This window comes from Marmota marmota, unplaced genomic scaffold, assembly GCF_001458135.2.
Source record: "Marmota marmota marmota unplaced genomic scaffold, marMar, whole genome shotgun sequence".
Classification (NCBI taxonomy): domain Eukaryota; kingdom Metazoa; phylum Chordata; class Mammalia; order Rodentia; family Sciuridae; genus Marmota; species Marmota marmota.
The window spans coordinates 12,235,259-12,252,733 of NW_026000164.1; the positions used below are offsets into that span (position 1 = coordinate 12,235,259).

At 43.0% G+C, this 17,475-nt stretch overlaps 1 protein-coding gene across 1 annotated transcript in view; it reads left to right on the forward strand.

Annotated features, from left to right (window-relative positions):
• The first annotated feature begins 7,650 nt into the window (after positions 1-7,650).
• Positions 7,651-17,475, forward strand: part of Zc3hav1 (zinc finger CCCH-type containing, antiviral 1) — a 58,197-nt gene continuing 48,372 nt past the window's right edge. The window contains exon 1 of the mRNA XM_048786952.1: positions 7,651-8,882. Coding sequence (XP_048642909.1) covers positions 8,575-8,882 — 308 coding nt within the window. The 5' untranslated portion in view covers positions 7,651-8,574. The remainder of the gene's footprint in view (positions 8,883-17,475) is intronic.

A 17,475-nucleotide genomic window follows, 5' to 3' on the forward strand; every position in this document is an offset into this window, starting at 1 on the left:
CACAGAGCTGTGTTCACTCGTTGGTGCTCTGTCATAATATAGTCTAAAGGGAACTGGAGCATTTCACTGCATTGTTGAGGCAGGATGAGAAACAGGTGGAGAACAAGTTAGAGACCTCGGTGTGACACATGGGCTCCAGAGACTGGGAGCTAAGTCCTATGAAGATTCATTGACCTGCCACTTCATTCAAATATGTAGAAATTCCACTGCTATCAGTGTGCTCAGATGTACCCTCCAAAACAAAAGACAAATTGCTGTATCTCATATCCTTGCTGGGAAGAAGGGAGCATAGAACCTATTAGGAATTTTTGGGTTCTTGAGGAAACACATTTCACACCAATGAATACCACTGCTGCCTGTATACTGGCATCTTAGTCCATTTTCTGTTGCTATAATAAAATAACCTGAGATCAAGTAATTTAAAACACAAAAGCTTATTTGGCACATGGTTCTGGAGGCTGGAAAATCCAAGACCATTGTGCTGCTATGGATCTTTCTTCTGCTTTTTTTTTTTTTTGTGTGTGTGTGTGTATATGTGTGTGTGGAGCTGGGGATTGAACCCAGGCCTTGTGAATGTGAGGCAAGTACTCTACCAACTGAGCTATATCCCCAGCCCCTCTTCTGCGTTTCATAAAGTCAATAGTGCCATTTTGGGGGCCCCGGCTCATGATCTCATCTAACTCTAATTATTTTCCAAAGACCTCACCCCCAAACACCACTAACATATTAATTTGAGGATTAAGTTCACAACATACGATCTTTTGGGGTAAACATTTGTTATGGTTTAGATTCGGTGTCCCCCAAAAGCTCACGTGTGAGACAATGCTAGAAAGTTTAGAGGTGATATTATTGAGTTGTGAGAGTCTTAACTAATTAGCGTATTCACCCCCTGATAGCAATTAACTGGTGGTAACTGAAGGCAGTAAGGTGTAGCTGGAGGACAGGTGCATCATTGGTAGTGTGCTTTAAAAATAATATATATATATATATATTTGATAGACCTTTATTTTTATTTATTTATATGTGGTGCTGAGAATTGAAACCAGTGCCTAACACATGCCAGGAAAGTGGGTTACTGCTGAGCCCCAGCCCTGGTGGCGTGCTTTTGAGGCCTATATGTATTTTTCCCCTCTTGTTGTAGGGACAAATGAGGCAAGGTACCGAAGACGGCAGGAAACAGTTTTATTTGGCTGCAGCCAGGTTCAGAGGGTACAGCCTTTGCTGTAATCAATCCCCTGAACCCCCAGTTCAGGGAGTTTCAGAGTTTTATACCCAGCATGTAAGGGGAGGGGCTCTGAAGTTCACAGTCTGCAGAAGTTCACATAAAAGCAGCTTTTCCTTTCACTGTTCTGGGCAAGTTAACTCTTCAAGGACAACACCTGAGAAGGGGAGAGCTTCTTCTCCCCTTTATTTCCTCCCCCTCCAGCTGTTACCAGGGAGCCCAATTGTAACTTATCTTAAAAATGTAGACATCTCTGTGAAACCCAGCTCAAGGCCAGAGGCCTTGTTTGCATATTTCTTCAAAGTACTATACTGGATACATTTGTGAAAACTAGTAAGGGGGTGTCCAGCACCTGGAGTGCTGGTATCTTCCCGGCCAATGGCCAAGTAAACAGGGTGACACGAAAATAGGAAGTTTATCTACATTGGACTCTTTTGCTGACAGTCCTAAAATCAGCCATGGTGAAGAGGGCTTTTCTGTGGAGAAAGGGGGTGCCGCTTCACTCTAAGTGGAATATCTCTATCTGTGCTTCCTGGTTCCATGTCTAGAGCAGCACACACACACACACACACACATCCTGCCCCCCCCCCAAGATGTTCTCCTCACCTGGAGCCCCAAGGAATGGAGCCGGCCATCTATGGACTAAGACCTCTTAAACCGTGAGCCCCAAAATAAACTTTTCCTCCTCTAAAATTGTTCTTGTCAGGTCTTTTGGTTACAATAGAGAAAAGCTGGCTAAAACAACATTCAAACCATAGCAATTGGGTTCACACAGGAAGGCTGCCAACTTTGAGTTGGGCCCAGAGCAGGAAAGAACTCTGCAGCAGGACCAGCCTGTTACAAACAGTCCTTGTGCTTGGACCACACAACTGGGCAGGTGTGGTTAGTACAGGTGTCAGTAATGAACAACATATATATGTAGGGTGGCATCTGTGGCAGATCCCAATAGAAGAATCACAATACACTTCCCTAAGATTGTAGAGAAAGTTCACGTTTCCCTGCACTGAAGATTTAAGCTCCTTTTGAAAAACAGCTCCTAGCTTCTGGTAGGCCTTGGCAGAAATACCAAGTGACCATAAATTCAGAATTGACCATCATGATAAGTGAGATATTGTTGAACACATCAAGTCATAAATCAGGCAGGGTCAGTATTAAAGCCATCATTGGATGAATCTGGTACGTCTGAGGTTGAACACAAGCAGGACCAGAGGGTCCAAGCAAGCTTTATGAGTAAGTAACCCAGATTTCCATGTGATTGACTACAGTTGCCCCACATCCCCTTCTTAAGCTGAAGTGCCCACGGTATTTATGGCATGTTAGTTCCTCTTTTCATCAGAGAGCTTTTTTTTTTTTTTTTTAGTTGTAGTTGAACACAATACCTTTTTTTTTTTTAAATATTTACTTTTTAGTTGAGTTGGACACAATATCTTTATTTTATTTATCTATTTTTATGTGGTGCTGAGGATAGAACCCAGGGCCTCAAATGTGCTAGGCGAGCGCTCTGCTGCTGAGCCCAAACCCCAGCCCCTATCAGAGAGATTTTTGATATGAGCTACCAGCAAAAATCTGCAGAAGGCATTGTGGTTTGTAGCTTCCTCTGTGTTTATAAATGCCAGGTTTGCAAAAAAAAAAAAAAAAAAAAAAAAAACTTGTGAAAACCCTGTCTATCTAGAGGATGATGCAATTATCATATAAACCTCCTAGACACCCCACCCTCCACTGGGTATAAAGTCAAAGAATTTCTAGACTCATTGTTCAGAGGAAGAATTCTTAGATGAGAGCCACCTCTGAACTCTGCAGTCAATAAACCTGCTTCCTGAAAATTCCTCAGGTGCCCAGCCTCTTCTGTCCTACTTCATGAGGGAATTCCATAAACCTCTAAAGGAGGAAGGGAAAAGACCAAGGTTGGGTGATGGAGAGGTCTGCTTAGTACATCCATCCAGCTAAAAATGGATGGAAGCCATGTTACAGTGTCATCAGGGAAGGCCATGTAAAAAGGGTGATGAGTGATAATCTCCCTGATGGAAGGAGTTTAGAGTGTACTCATCACACCCATGATATGGAAAAATGGCCTTAGGTTAGAATAAAAGTGATTCATGGGCAGTCACCTATGGACTAAGACCTCCTAAACTGTGAGCCCCCAAATAAACTTTTCCTCCTCTAAAATTGTCCTTGTTGGGTCTTTTGGTTACAATAGAGAGAAAGTTGGCTAAAACAACATTCAAACCATAGCAATTGGGTTCACACAGGAAGGCTGCCTGTGGGGATAGAGGGGCCTGAAAGAAAGATTGGAGAATCAGAGACAAGAAGGTCTGGTGTACAGGCAAGCATGGGTGGATCACAAACGCGGAAGATGTTTGTATCCCCTGTTGAGCTTACTAGTAAGTGCCTACCACAGAAGATGCACCTACCAATCAGACAAAATCACTAGGCTGGATAATGCTTTCCCCAGTTTTTGTGATGGTCTTCTCCCCCACTGCTGTTGGTTGGGTACCCAAATAAAGATGACATGGTGAGAGAGATGGAGGGAACGCAAGAGCCTATCAGTATAGACAACTGCCTGCCAAAATGAAAATCGCTGCTGCCACCTTTGGAGGTTCAATCTGCTGGACATGAAGACCAATGCTAAATTTTCTTCCTTAAGAACACCAGTAGGCTATTTGGTAATCCGTAGACTGCATGGAATCCCCTTTGTCTTGGAAAGACCAGGAGTTTGCTTTGTTGTGGATATGGAGTTGCCTTTCCTATCTGCAGGTGTCAAGAGCTTCACTCTCTGAAGGCTTAAAGATTGCCTGATTCAAAGACAAGAATCTCACATGACACAGCAGCTGGCCAGACAGCACTCTTTTGGCATAGGAATTGGTGGGGAGTGAGCTTATGAGCGTGGGATCCATTGGTCATCCACCTCACCAAACAGAAGCTCCTAGATAGATGACTAGTCAGCTGAGCATGTGGCAGAAGTGGCAGCGTGAAGGTGACACACTATGCTGATGGCATTCTCCAGGACGTGATTGTATATGCCTTGAATCAGATAGGATTCTAGTGTGTGTCCCCAAAAGAAAGGACATATGGATCTGGAAAGAATGTGTAGAAGTACAAACAGCTTCACTGGACATCATTCCAGTGGCTCACTGGGCTTTCCCGTTCCCACAACTCTGGACTCCACAGAGTGAGAGGTCTTGGTTCGCCAGAGGGACACACTTGCCCAGAGACACAGCCAAGATCCTATTGGACTACAAGTGAAGGCTACTGGGCCTCCTAATGGAAAGGAGGGCCCAGTCCTTGACCTAACCAACTCCATTTTGTCCCTCTGACTCCATTTGCTTTGTGAACTTTTTCCCTTCTGAGCCACTCTCTCTCTGGCAGTTACCTTGCATTCCAGGAACCACAATTCTGATAGATAAGGATCTTTATGACAAAGGATCAAAACTACCCCCAGCAATGGAAGCCTTGGCAGCCTGGAAGAACAGATTGCTCCATGATATAGCCCTCATAAGCAGGAGCAATCCTCTCACTAAGAGAACCCAATCACCCCTTCAAGCCATGGTGGCTGTCCTGGAGCTTCACAGAACCAGTCCTGAGATAAGGATCCACTCTACCTGACCAAGATTACCCTCTCTGCCTGCTATGCAATGTATGCCCCCAAGCCATGCTTTTGTTCTTTTTTTCTGTAAAACCTCAAAGTCCTGGTCAACCCCTTGAAGAGACTTCTTAGGTCACCTCTCCCCCTCCCCCATGCCCTCTCTGATCAGAGCTCCTTTCCACTCTTTGCTACTGTGTGGCTTTGGTTGGTATTTTGGAGTGGGTGGCTGAGCCTGGTTTTACGACCCCTGGAACTGGGGTCCTTTCCCTAAAACTCCAGTGACTGGGGTTAACAGGTAAGAAAAGGAATGGCCATTTTATGAGAGGTGATTGATGCTGGTCAACAAAGGAAGTAGAACTGCTGTTATGCGATGGGCATGGTGGAATACATGTGGTACTCCAGTGGCCTATTTGGGTTATGGGTTATTTTTTTTTTTTCATTTGGTACTAGAGATTGAATCCAGGGGCACTTGACCACTGAGCCCCATCCACAGCCATTTTGTATTTTATTTAGAGACAGGGGCTCACTGAGTTGCTAGTGCCTCACTTTTGCTGAGGCTGGCTTTGAACTCGCTATTCTCCTGTCTCAGCCTCCTGAACCGCTAGGATTACAGGCGTGTACCGCCTCACCCAGCTGGGTTATTTCTTGGTCCTCCTTTTCTTAACTGTGGCTGTTGATGGACAGGACAAGAGTAGCAACCCTGGCTGGAGAATGTGCTCACATTGCATAGGAATGAGGATTGAGACACCTGATCTGGTAAGCTACTGAGATTTGCTGAGTGGTAGCTCAGGGGGAGGGGAATTAGGATAGTGGTGGAAGGAAATGATGAGGACCAGTTGTGGCCTTGAGACCAACTGTGGTGACATGCACCATAGTTCATTCCATTAACTGTCCTCTTCTAAGTTTTCTAGTGAAAAGTAAAGCTCTGAAATAGCTGTTCCCTAGATACAAATGGAGAAGGAAAGCCACGTGGTACACAGGATGGACTATTGCTGTTGCAGTGTGTTGCTCAGGCTGCCCTTTAACCCAGGGCTTGCAGCCCAGTTCAGAGGAGCATGTTAAGGTCATAGCCTACAGCTTCAGCTCCTTGCAGATTTGTCCTGGTCTTTCATCTTCTCTGGTGGCCTCCACCCATGACAGGAAGGCAGTGGTACAAGGGCCCAGCCTTTTCTGCCCGGGGCTGAGCTTTTGCTCCTGAGCCCCCCTTTGGGCTGGCAGACTGTGAGGTCTGCAGGCAAGTCTGAGGGCTCTCACTTCCCCCCTTGGCTTCCTCTGGTGTGACACCCAGGAAATCTTCTGCACATCGAGTCAGTGTCAGTATCTCATTTCCGAGAAGCTGACACGTGACAATATATATTTTAAAAATTCTCTAAATGTTTCCTTTGCCTTTCTTTCCCATAACTCAAATTGTTTTTCATGACTTCAAAGTGAAGGGAATCATATATCTGTGCTCCCAAACACTCTCACCAAACTGGACTCTTCATTCTTTAATCTCCTGTCTGCCCAGTGCATCAGGATTCGGTTCCTGATTCTCTTGCTTTTCTTTTTCTTTCTTTATTTTTTATTGGGGGAGGGGCAGGGATTGAACTCAGGGGCACTCAACCACTGAGCCATATCCCCAGCCCTATTTTGTATTTTATTTAGTGACAGGGTCTCATTGAGTTGCTCAGCGCCTCCATTTTGCTGAGGCTGGCTTTGAACTCGCGATCCTCCTGCCTGTACAGCCTTCCAAGCCACTGGGATTACAGGTCTTTTTCTTTCTTTACTGGGGTTTGAACCCAGGAGTAGTCTACCTCTGAGCTTCAACTCCAATTCTCTTAAAAATTTTATTCTGAGAGAGAGTGTCTTGCTAAATTGCAGAGACCGACCTCAAACTTGCTATCCTCCTGTCTCAGCCTCCCCAGAATGTGGGATTCCAGGTGTGTACCACCACTTTCAACTCAATTCCCTTACTGTTAAAGTTTGTTCAAGTCTTCCCAAATACATGCACCCTGGGTGCAAAGGCTGCTTCTTAGATATCTGCATGATAAGGGTAACTAACTAATGTAAAGGCCCCAAAGAAGATAGACAGTAAACACATTGAACTTAATTGATTTAATAATAAAAGGCTCCTGGGAACCTGTCAGACCACAAACAAAGCCAAGTGGATTAAAACACAACTATAGAAGCAACAACCAGAGGCAATGAGAAATCAGATGATCCTATGTGGGCCCCAATTTGGCTGTTTTTTATACCATAGTACACTGAGACACAGTTCCACTATCATGAAGTATCATACTGAGATTTCCCAATTGTCTTTTTGAAGAATTTCTAATTTGGCAACAAGAGTTTCTTATTGTTGTTATCTTTTTTTTTTTAAAGGGCTTATTTCCTCTCTGATCAATGGTTCAGTTATTTTATTTTGGGATGATGGGAGGAAAACCTTTTTCTTTTTCTAACTTGAGCCCACTGGGGCCCTGCAAATTAGAATAGTTCACAAGACCTCTCAGAAGCTTCCAGTGAGGGGAAATTCAAGGACTATTCTGAGGTAAAGATTTACATATCTCAATACAACAAAAGCAGGAATGGGGGTTAGGGCTTCAACAGGAGATTGTGGAAAAAGGCCCTTGGGCTTTTATTTATTTATTTATTTATTTATTTATTTAATGTTAATGGAAGGGTGCAGTGTCTCCCTGGCAGCTGAGAACGCAGGAAACTTCTTACTGGGGCGTTAATGGCTGCATTTTCCGGAGGTTCTGCTTCAGTCAGATAAGGGTAGAAGTTAAGACAAGAGTTATTTCTGCACGTTTTATAGCTCAAAGGCTTTCTCTTAAAAAATCCATTCCAAGTTTGGGGAGATGGGTGGTGGGAGGTCACCGATTTTACATTATGTCTGAGCACGCCCACTTGTGACTTCTTGCTATGGGAGATTAAGCAGTGGTGTGGGGCACTTAGGTTGGCGATTATAGGAAGACCAGAATGGGTCAAAAGTGGTTCTTCACAAAGTCCTCGACACAGAAACCATGAATGAAAGAAAGAAAAAGTAATAATCGCTGTCTTTTAAGAGGGGTCGGTGGTGTCGCAAAAAGTGTGCACATCAGTCCTAGATCAGGCACATGGCGATCTGGGCCCCCGGGGCCAGATTTTGGGAACCTCGGTGTCATCTGGGCTCCACTTGATGGCAGTGCGTATTTCTCAAGTTACTTTCTCAAGTACAAAGTGAGGAAAATAATTTTTAAATCGTGGAGTGGTAGCTAAGATTCTCTATCACCGGAGGTACAGCCCAGAAGAAGCGCTCGCTAAGGTCAGCTCTTTCCGGGGATGGGTGGGGCAGAGAACTAGAGGACGCTTCAAGTGGGCCATCAAGACGCGTCATCGCCTTTGGGGCTGGTTTATAAAAGCCCCCACCAGAGCCCCAGACCATTTTTACTTCCTCTTCGTTGCGAGGAGGCCTCGCGGTACTGGGGAACGACCCTCGTCGAACCTAGAACCGAGAGGGGACTGCCCTCGCGCTGCTGCGTCGCCAGTAAATCTGCCAGCGCTTGTTGGCTGTTCACTCGATCGCTCGCCCGCTGACTTTAAATCCGACCCAGATCTAACCGAACCGAGGACGCCGTCGGTGTGCCCTGGCCTCCTGACCCTAGAGCCTAGCTGGAAACCGAAACCGCGGGACTCGGCGTACGGCACCGCCCGCGGCCGCCCCCGGCACACTTGTAAGTTTCGATTCTCCCCGGAGCCGAGTCCCGCGCGGCGGCCAGGCCAGCGCACCGAGCGAGCAGGCGAGCGCGCCATGGCTGACCCGGAGGTGTGTTGCTTCATCACCAAAATCCTGTGCGCCCACGGGGGCCGCATGTCCCTGGAAGCGCTGCTCGACAAGATCGCGCTCTCCGAGGTGCAGCTCTGCGAGGTGCTGGAGGCGGCCGGGCCCGACCGCTTCGTGGTGTTGGAGACCGGCAGCAGGGCCGGCGTCACCCGGTCGGTGGTGGCCACCACTCGAGCCCGGGTCTGCCGTCGCAAGTACTGCCAGAGAGCCTGCGAAAACCTGCATCTCTGTAAACTCAACCTGCTGGGCCGGTGCCACTATTCGCAGTCGGAGAGGTGAGTGCTCGTGGAGGGAGGGCGGCTCCCTGTGGCCCTGATCCGCGGGACCGTGGGGACCGCTGCTCCCGGAGAGGCGCGACCTCCACAGGGCCCTGCAACTTTCGGCCTCTTCCTCCATCCTCTCACTCCTCTGCTTCTGGTGGAGAGCCCCTGCTGCGCCCGCGATCCCACCCTTGCGGTTCCTTTCCTTCCAGTGCCCCCAGACCGTTCCTTGAACATGGCCAAAGCGATATTCCCCAGTAGAAACGAGGCTCACCCGCTGTCCTGTTTTTGCCCTGAATCCTAACAATACAGAGTTTGGATAAGGCAGGTTTGGGAACGTAGGAAAATACCTCCACTTTCTGGCGTCTTTAAACTTTTTTTCCTTTCTGCTTCCCTCGTCTCTGGACAGGTTGTGTCTTCCAGCAGCCCAGCCGCGCTGCGCACCTGGATCGGCTCCTTGGCGGAAGCCGCGGGGCTCTACTTGGTCCTCGATTCCTGGCCGCCTCTAAGCCCTCAGTACCGCTTTTCTCCTATCTGGAGCGTGGCCACAACACCTGGCCTGAATGGTCCCTTTGGAGGTTACCTCGCCCAGCCTCCTTTCCCGCCGTCTGCGCGGTGGCCCAAAACGTTTACCACCCTTTCTCAGGATCACTCTCTCAAATAGTTTTGAAATGATGCGGTTTACTTCTCAAGTTGCTGCTTTTGTTTGTTCTTTTATGCCTTCTAAATATATATATTTATATGCTTATAAATATATAACCTTGGGCTTAACCCATTTAGTTGTCTTCCAAATCTCTCCCTAAGAGAGCTCACTCCTGTGGGGTCAGCTGTCATATCTATAAAGATGGCTTCCAAATATGTATCCACTGCCCAGACCTGTCTTCTGAATCCAGTTTTTCCATCTCTGCCTCTGAGCAACAGCTGCCCTCGGGCCAAACTCCCTCCAGGCAGGCTCTCTGACTTTCCTCATAACTTTTTGTTTTTTTAATTTTAATTTTTATAGCTTTATTTTATTCATTTATTTTATTTTTTTATGTAGTGCTGAGGATTGAACCCAGGGCCTCACATGTGCTAGGCAAGTGCTCTACCACTGAACCACAACCCCAGCCCTAATTTTTTTAATATATATTTTATTTTAATTGTAGATGGACACAATTACTTTATTTTATTTACTTTTATGTGGAGCTGAAGATCGAACCCAGGGTTTCCCATGTGCTAGGCCAGCACTCTACCACTGAGCCACAACCCAGCCCCCCTTAACTTCTTAATCCTCTTCCTTCACATACTAGATCACCAAACCCTTTTTTGTGAAGTCTCTCATTGCCTCTCAGCTCATCTGTCTTTTCCAAAAGAATGCCTTGTTGAATTAATGAATGGTTTTTAAGGCTGAATTTTTCTCCTGAATTTTTCTGTCCCTAGGTACTTCTACTCAATTATTTTTTCTTTACTTTCTTTTCTCTCTTTCTTTTTTTTTTTTCTTTCTTTTCTTTTTTTGCAGGGAGAGCTGGGAATTGAACTCAGGGGCACTCAACCACTGAGCCCCATCCCCAGCACTTTTTTGTGTTTTGTTTAGATACAGGGTTAGAGCCTGGCTAAATTGCCGAGGCTGGCTTTGAACTCTCCATCCTCCTGTCTCAGCCTCACAAACTGCTGGGATTATAGGTATGTGCCACGGTGCCCAGCTCAATTATTTTTTCTTGATAGAGTACTTTCACACTTGACGTACTTAAAAACGGTAAGTGGTACCTGTTGTCCAAAATGGTGGTCGTTAAACTTTGGTCATGCGTTTACTAGTAAAACATACTCTAGTCATGCACTTCTGCACAAGCACTGGCCACAGGCATGCTCGGCAATGTCTATAGATGTGGACCTTATCAATTGCATCCAGACATTGCCGAGCATGCCTGTGGCTACTGCTCCTTAAAACCCCTCAAACATGTAACAAAACAGGCAAAGGAGGTGTATTTCAAATGGACTAAGTAGATGAGGTAATTTTTTTTTAAATTTTTATTTGTTTATTTCAGCTCACTCTAAATTTTTAAAAAATGTGCTTGAATATGTGCTCCCTTATTTAAATATTTACTTAGTATGTTGTGAGGCAACAGTTTGAAAGTCTGCTTCTGAGATGTGGGGAATTATTTGTCTAGAGACAGTCATCTGAGTCACCAGCAACAAGAAATCACCCAGGATGAGAGGAGGGGAAGTGGGTAGATGACAGAAAAGGAAGGAACATTCTAGAACCATCCTGAATAACAGGATTGGAAGGCTTTGTGATCTTTTTTTTCTGTTCTTATCTGTTCTCTAATGAAAAATTCTTCACTAGTTTGAATTGACTTTTTAAGTTTAATTTTTTCTTTGGAGTTTTTCAACATACTCAGAAGTGGAGAGAAGACTGATGAGCCCCATGTATGTTTGTACCTATCATTTTGGATTCAACAGTTTAAAATATGGATAGTCTTGTTTCATTTATTCAGTCTTCCACAGTTGTCTCCAATGTGTTGTGTTGAAGCAAATTCCTGCAGTTATTTGCTTCATAATGACTTTCTTACCTTTAATAGATAAGAAATATATTAACATAATCACAGCAAGATGATCACATTTTACTAAAAATTATAATTTTATTATCATCTAAAACAAGTTGGTATTCACGTTTCCTTGATTGTTTTATAAATCCAACTTGTATTTCCAGGAAACAAACCTATACATACAAATCCATAATTGTTTTCAGATATTATGTATCTAATATGTTTAGACACTTTGTTTCAATTTGTTGTACACAATATATTTAGGATTTTTCATTTTATAGATTTTATTTTATCTTTTTAAAAATTTTTTTGACCTGGTTTGAAATGCAAAAAACATGTTAAATTCCTAAAGTGTGTTGGTAACCTGCACTATTCTGTATTTTATTTTATTTATTTATTTTTTAAATATTTTATTTTTTAGTTGTAATTGGACACAACACCTTTATTTCACTTATTTATTTTTATGTGGTGCTGAGGATCGAACCCAGGGTCTCGCACGTGGGAGGCGAGCGCTCTATCGCTGAGCCACAACCCCAGCCCACTATTCTGTATTTTAAAACATTATCTATAATTTAGGGACTATTTTGTCTGTACAAATTTTTAGATGGTCCCTCCAAAGAGGGAAAAAACACGATCTGTTTTTTCTTTTTTAATGGAGTGATAAAAATCTTATTTCTTACATTTGTAGGTTTAACTATATATAAAATTTCCTTTTATATTGCTATTGAATTTAGGGATTACACAGAACTTTGTTTTCTAAAAAGTGATACTTGCAAGTTTGAGGATTTTCTTTGTGAATCATTGGCTAATGACTTCTGCTAATCAATCAATACCCATATTGAGGTTACCATTCAGTTCAGTAAACTGCTCTATGTTTACATGGAGATAATTTGCCTTTTGCTGGATAAAACTTCCTCTACAGTACTACTGTTTTAAATAGGATTTCTCCTATTCTGTAGTTTCTCTTTCCTTTTGCATTGCTTTGAGCCATGCATTTTAGTTGATAGCAAGGCTTGATTAAGTATTGTATAATTATTTGTTCTGGTACATCAGTTTGAATATTTCTATTTGTTTTGCTGAAATATTTTCCCACACATGAAGTTCAAATCCCAGTTCTGACACAAACAGTAACTATTATTTATTGAACAAATAATTATGTACCAAGCTCTATGAAAGCCACAGTAGAGACAGTATTCAAATTTTTTATTAACTTAATTTAATTTATTTATTTATATGTGGGGCTGAGGATCGAACCCAGCACCTCTCACTTAATAGGGGAGCACTCTACTGCTGAGCCACAACCCCAGCCCCTAGTATTCAAATTTATATTTTTAGTAATTTCTAGGGTAGATATTATAAACCCCTGTTTTTTTTTTAATAATTATTTTTTAGTTTTCGGCGGACACAACATCTTTGTTTGTATGTGGTGCTGAGGATCGAACCCGGGCCACACGCTTGCCAGGCGAGCGCACTACCACTGGAGCCACATCCCCAGCCCATAAACCCCTCTTATGAATCTTGGACATAGAGGTCTTTAGAAATTTAAGAGAGAGAGAGAGAGAGAGAGAGAGAGAGAGAGAGAGAGAGGAAGGAATTTACTAAAGATCACCTAGCTGGAAGAATTAATATTTGAACCTGATCAGTATGACTTTTTTAAAATATTTATTTTCAGTTATAAGTGGACACAATATCTTTATTTTTATGTGGTGCTGAGGATTGAACCCAGTGTCTCACACATGGTAGGTGAGCGCTCTATCTCTGAGCCACAATCCCAGCCCTCTTTCCATTGTCCAGTTTCTGTATGAAGCATGACCTTTTATTAATTTAAGTTATTATTTGCAAGCATGGCTTTTGTTTAACTGTTTAAACTAGGCTGTGTGAGTCTTTGACTTGCTTTGTGGTTTCTGCCAATGTGGGTGTTTCCTCTGTGCTCTTTCCTGTTTGTATGCATTTGCCTTTCCCTTTTGGGTGGGGGTGGGTAGATGGGAGAAGGACCCATCGGCTGTTTCATATTGAAAGAAAAATACTGAAATGCACAAAGAATAGTATGACAAGCATCATAGTATACACACTCTGAATATGTAGTAGAAATTATATAAGAGGATATATAAAGGAGAGGGTGCATGGGGATAGGAAAGATGGTGGAATGAGATGGACAGCATTACCTTAGGTAATGCATGAAAGGTGTGACTCTGTTGTGTACCGGACAAATGAAAAGTTGTGCTCCATTTATGTAAAATGAATCAAAATGCATTCTGCTGTCATCTAAACTAATTAGAAAAAAATTTGAAAAAGGATATATAATCTAATAAGCTTATAACACCTCTTAGCATGAATGTTTACACTTTTAATTTCTCCTATTTTTTTTTTCTTTTTGGTACTGGGGATTAAACATGGGGACACTTTGCCACTGAGCTACATATCTAGCCCTTTTAATTCATTTTTAACTACTGAATAGCATTTCATCATATGACTTACACTACAGTTCAGTTAACTATTCCCCTGGCAATGGATATTTACAGTTTCTTGCTCCAGCAAACCATACTGCCAGGAATACACATGGGTCTCTAGGTGCTCATGGCAACAGCATCCCTAGAGCAGATCATTAGGAAGTAGAATTGCTGGGTTGAATGGTTATACAGCTTCAAGTCTTCTGACAAATCAGAATTAAATGTGGTTATACCAATCTATATTTGTGTGTTTGAGAGTCACAGTTTCTCCATTTTCTTAAGTTCTTAAGTTGCCGAGGCTGGCTTTGAACTTGGTGATACTCTTGCTTCAGCCTCCTGAGCCACTGGTATTGCAGGTGGGCACAATGTAGTTTTAATTGTTAATATGTTAGTGGCTCTGGGCCCTTTATTTTAAAAAAATATATTTTATTAGTTGTTGTTGGACCTTTATTTTTATGTGGTGCTGAGAATTGAACCCAGTGCCTCACGCACTCTAGGCAAGTACTCTGCCACTGAGCCCCAGCCCCAGCCCCAGCCCAAGTAAGATAATTTTACAAGGCAGGTAATATGCCTTAAAAAGGCCCACAGCGGCCTGGGCTTGTGGCTCAGTGGTAGAGTGCTTGCCTAGCAGAAGTTGAGGCACTGGGTTCAATCCTTAGCACCAGATAAAAATTAAACATAAAATAGAGGCATGTTGTCCATGTACAACTATAATTTTTTTAAATTGTCTTACTTGATAATGCTGCTTTGCATTTTATTTTTTGGTCATCTTAGTGCTCTCTTTCTCTTTATTTTTGTTTGTAATAACCTTATTTATTTGCCATTTTAAAAAATAGCTAAAACTATTTTAAAGTGATTAATTCAGAGTCAGTAAGCACACTCATGATGCGGAACCATCATCACTATCAAATTCCAGAACATTTCCATCACCCCCAACAGAATCCCCACACCCATCAGCCATCACTTCTCCTTTCCCAGCTCCTGGCAACCAACCTCTCAATCTGTTTTCTGTCTCTATGGATTCTGAACTTTTCCTATAAATGGAATTACTTAATATATGTCCTCTTGAGCCTGTTTTATTTCTAAGTATGACATTTTCAAGGTGTGCATTTATTTATTTATTTTTAATATTTTAGTTTTTAGTTATAGTTGGACACAATACTTTTATTATTTATTTTTATGTGGTGCTGAGGATCGAGCCCAGGGCCTCACACGTGCTAGGCAAGCACTCTACCACTGAGCCACAACCCCAGCATTTTACTTGCCCGTGAGCCCTGTTGTTTGTGTGAAGGTATTTACCCAGGAATCTTCCTGGAAGGTCTTTCTGTTACTAATTTGCACTGTGTAATCTTGCTCCCAGGGTGGGAGCCTTGGAGACGTGCTGTTTTCTGCAATATCATGACACAAAGGGGTACACCTTGTAAGAGTCATTTGGGAATTTCTGTTCTCTTTTCAGGTTTGCTTCAATTTTTTTTTTTTTCATTTTAATGTGATCCTATTTGACTTTCAATGTCTGTGGTGTTCTGCAGAAATTAAACTAAGAAACTCAATGGGATTGTAAGGGGTACTGAAAACCATGATGAAATCTTATGTAGTGACAAATAAGCACCCAATAACAAAATACTACTTTTTTGCAATAATGTAACAATGGAAAAAAAATAAACATTTAAAATAAGTGATGTTTGTTGCCCATCCGTAAAATGGGTCTGATTTTCTTACTCTTTTGACCTTATTGACTTTCAAACAGGAATCTGTGATCTTTGCCTGCAGGCTACTTTGAAATAGCCAAGGCGCCAAATGAGTGTGGAAAAGGAATCAAAGATTTTAGGAAGACCTAGGAGTTGAGGCCGAGTGAGAAATCAGAAACCAAGTTGGAGCAGGTGTTGGAGAAGAAAGTAGAGACCCAGCTTTTGATCTTTTAACTATTTTCCATACAAAAAGAACTTAAATGTTTCAGACCAACTTGATGCATTAAGTTAAAAGAGGTCTTTTAGGCCCTGTGTAGTGGTGCAGGCCTGTAATCCCAGTGGCTCTGGAGGCTGAGACAGGAGGATCGCAAGTTCAAAGCCAGCCTCAGCAATGGTGAGGAGGTGAGGAGTTAAACAACTCAGTGAGACCCTGCCTCTAAATAAAATACAAAATAGCTGGGAATGTGGCTCAGTGGTTGAGTGCCCCTGAGTTAGTTCATTCCCTGCCCCGCCCCCCAAAAAAGTCATCCACAGCAAATTAGCGAGGCTCTAAGTAATTTAGTGAGACCCTGTCTCTAAATAAAGTATAAAAAGGGCTGGGGGTGTGGCTCATTTGTAAGTACCCCTGGGTTCAATCCCCGGTACAAAAAAAAAGAAAAAAAATTAAATCAACTGTATCAAGGTAAGATTTATATTGAATAATATATACCATTTTTTAAATATTTACTTTTTATTTGTAGTTGGATACAATACCTTTATTTTATTTATTTTTATGTGGTTCTGAGGATCGAACCTAGGGCCTCGCACTTGCTAGGCGAGCGCTCTACCATTGAGCCACAACCCCAGCCCTAAAATATAGCATTTTAAAGTGAAGAGTGTAAAGAGTCCTGACAAGTGGACACACACCATGTTGCAAGACTGCAAGAAAAGGTATGGAGTGTTTTCATCAGCCCTAAAGGTCTTGTTGTGCTTCTTTTCAGTTAACTGGTTAATCCCACCCCCACCAGTTCTTTCAGTCCAGGCCATGATTTCCTGTTTTCTTAGATTAAAAAAAAATAAATATAATGAGCTGCAGCATTTCCCCCTCTCCCTGACAGATTGTTTTGAATAATGTCCAGGTGTACAGGTACTCAGTTTTCAAACTGTGCTTCTCGAACTTCCACGTGCCTGTGAACCAGGTGGGGAGCTTACTGAACCGTGGGCTCCTGAGTAACACAGGGGAAATTCTGGTTCAGAAGGGGTGGGTGCAGCCCAGAAGGATTCTTTTGCAGGGGTCCAAACCACACATTCAGAAACAAATGGTACCCCGAGAGGTGCTTTCTGGCTGATTGCTAATGCAGTGTTACGTGCTTTCCCAGCTTGAGGAAGTAAAAGAGAAATGATTTGTTTGGAGCAGAGTGAACAAAAGATTCAAAAGTAGTGCTTTCTCAAATGTTAAGGTGACCTACCTGTTACTCTATGTGACATAACTAAGACACACAGGAAACCTCTAGCATTCTGGCCAGCTGGCAAGTGTTCATTCCCCTTCCTGTCTCGCTAAAATGGAACCCTCAAATACCCTTAACTGGTTATTAATCTTTCTCTCTAGTTTGTTTTATTATTAATCTTAGCTTTCAAAGGAATTTATATCTCGGTGGGGAGAAGAGACATGTGACAGGAGAGGAGGCTTGTGTGACCTACTTTCGCTAATCATCCAGACTTCTGGCAACATTGCTACCACCTCCTGCCCTTTACTCTCTTCCCTTCCTAGGCTTTCTCTCAGTCCTTCTGTGATGTTGGAGTCACTTGCAAACACCTTTCAAAAACACTGATGTCTGGCTCCTGCACCTAGACATTGTGATTTAGTTAGCAGATGAGTTGGGCAGGGCGGGGGGGGGCGGGTCTTGATTTTATTATTTGTTGATCATTTCTTTGTGGTGTTGGGGGTTGCACCCAGGACCTCAGG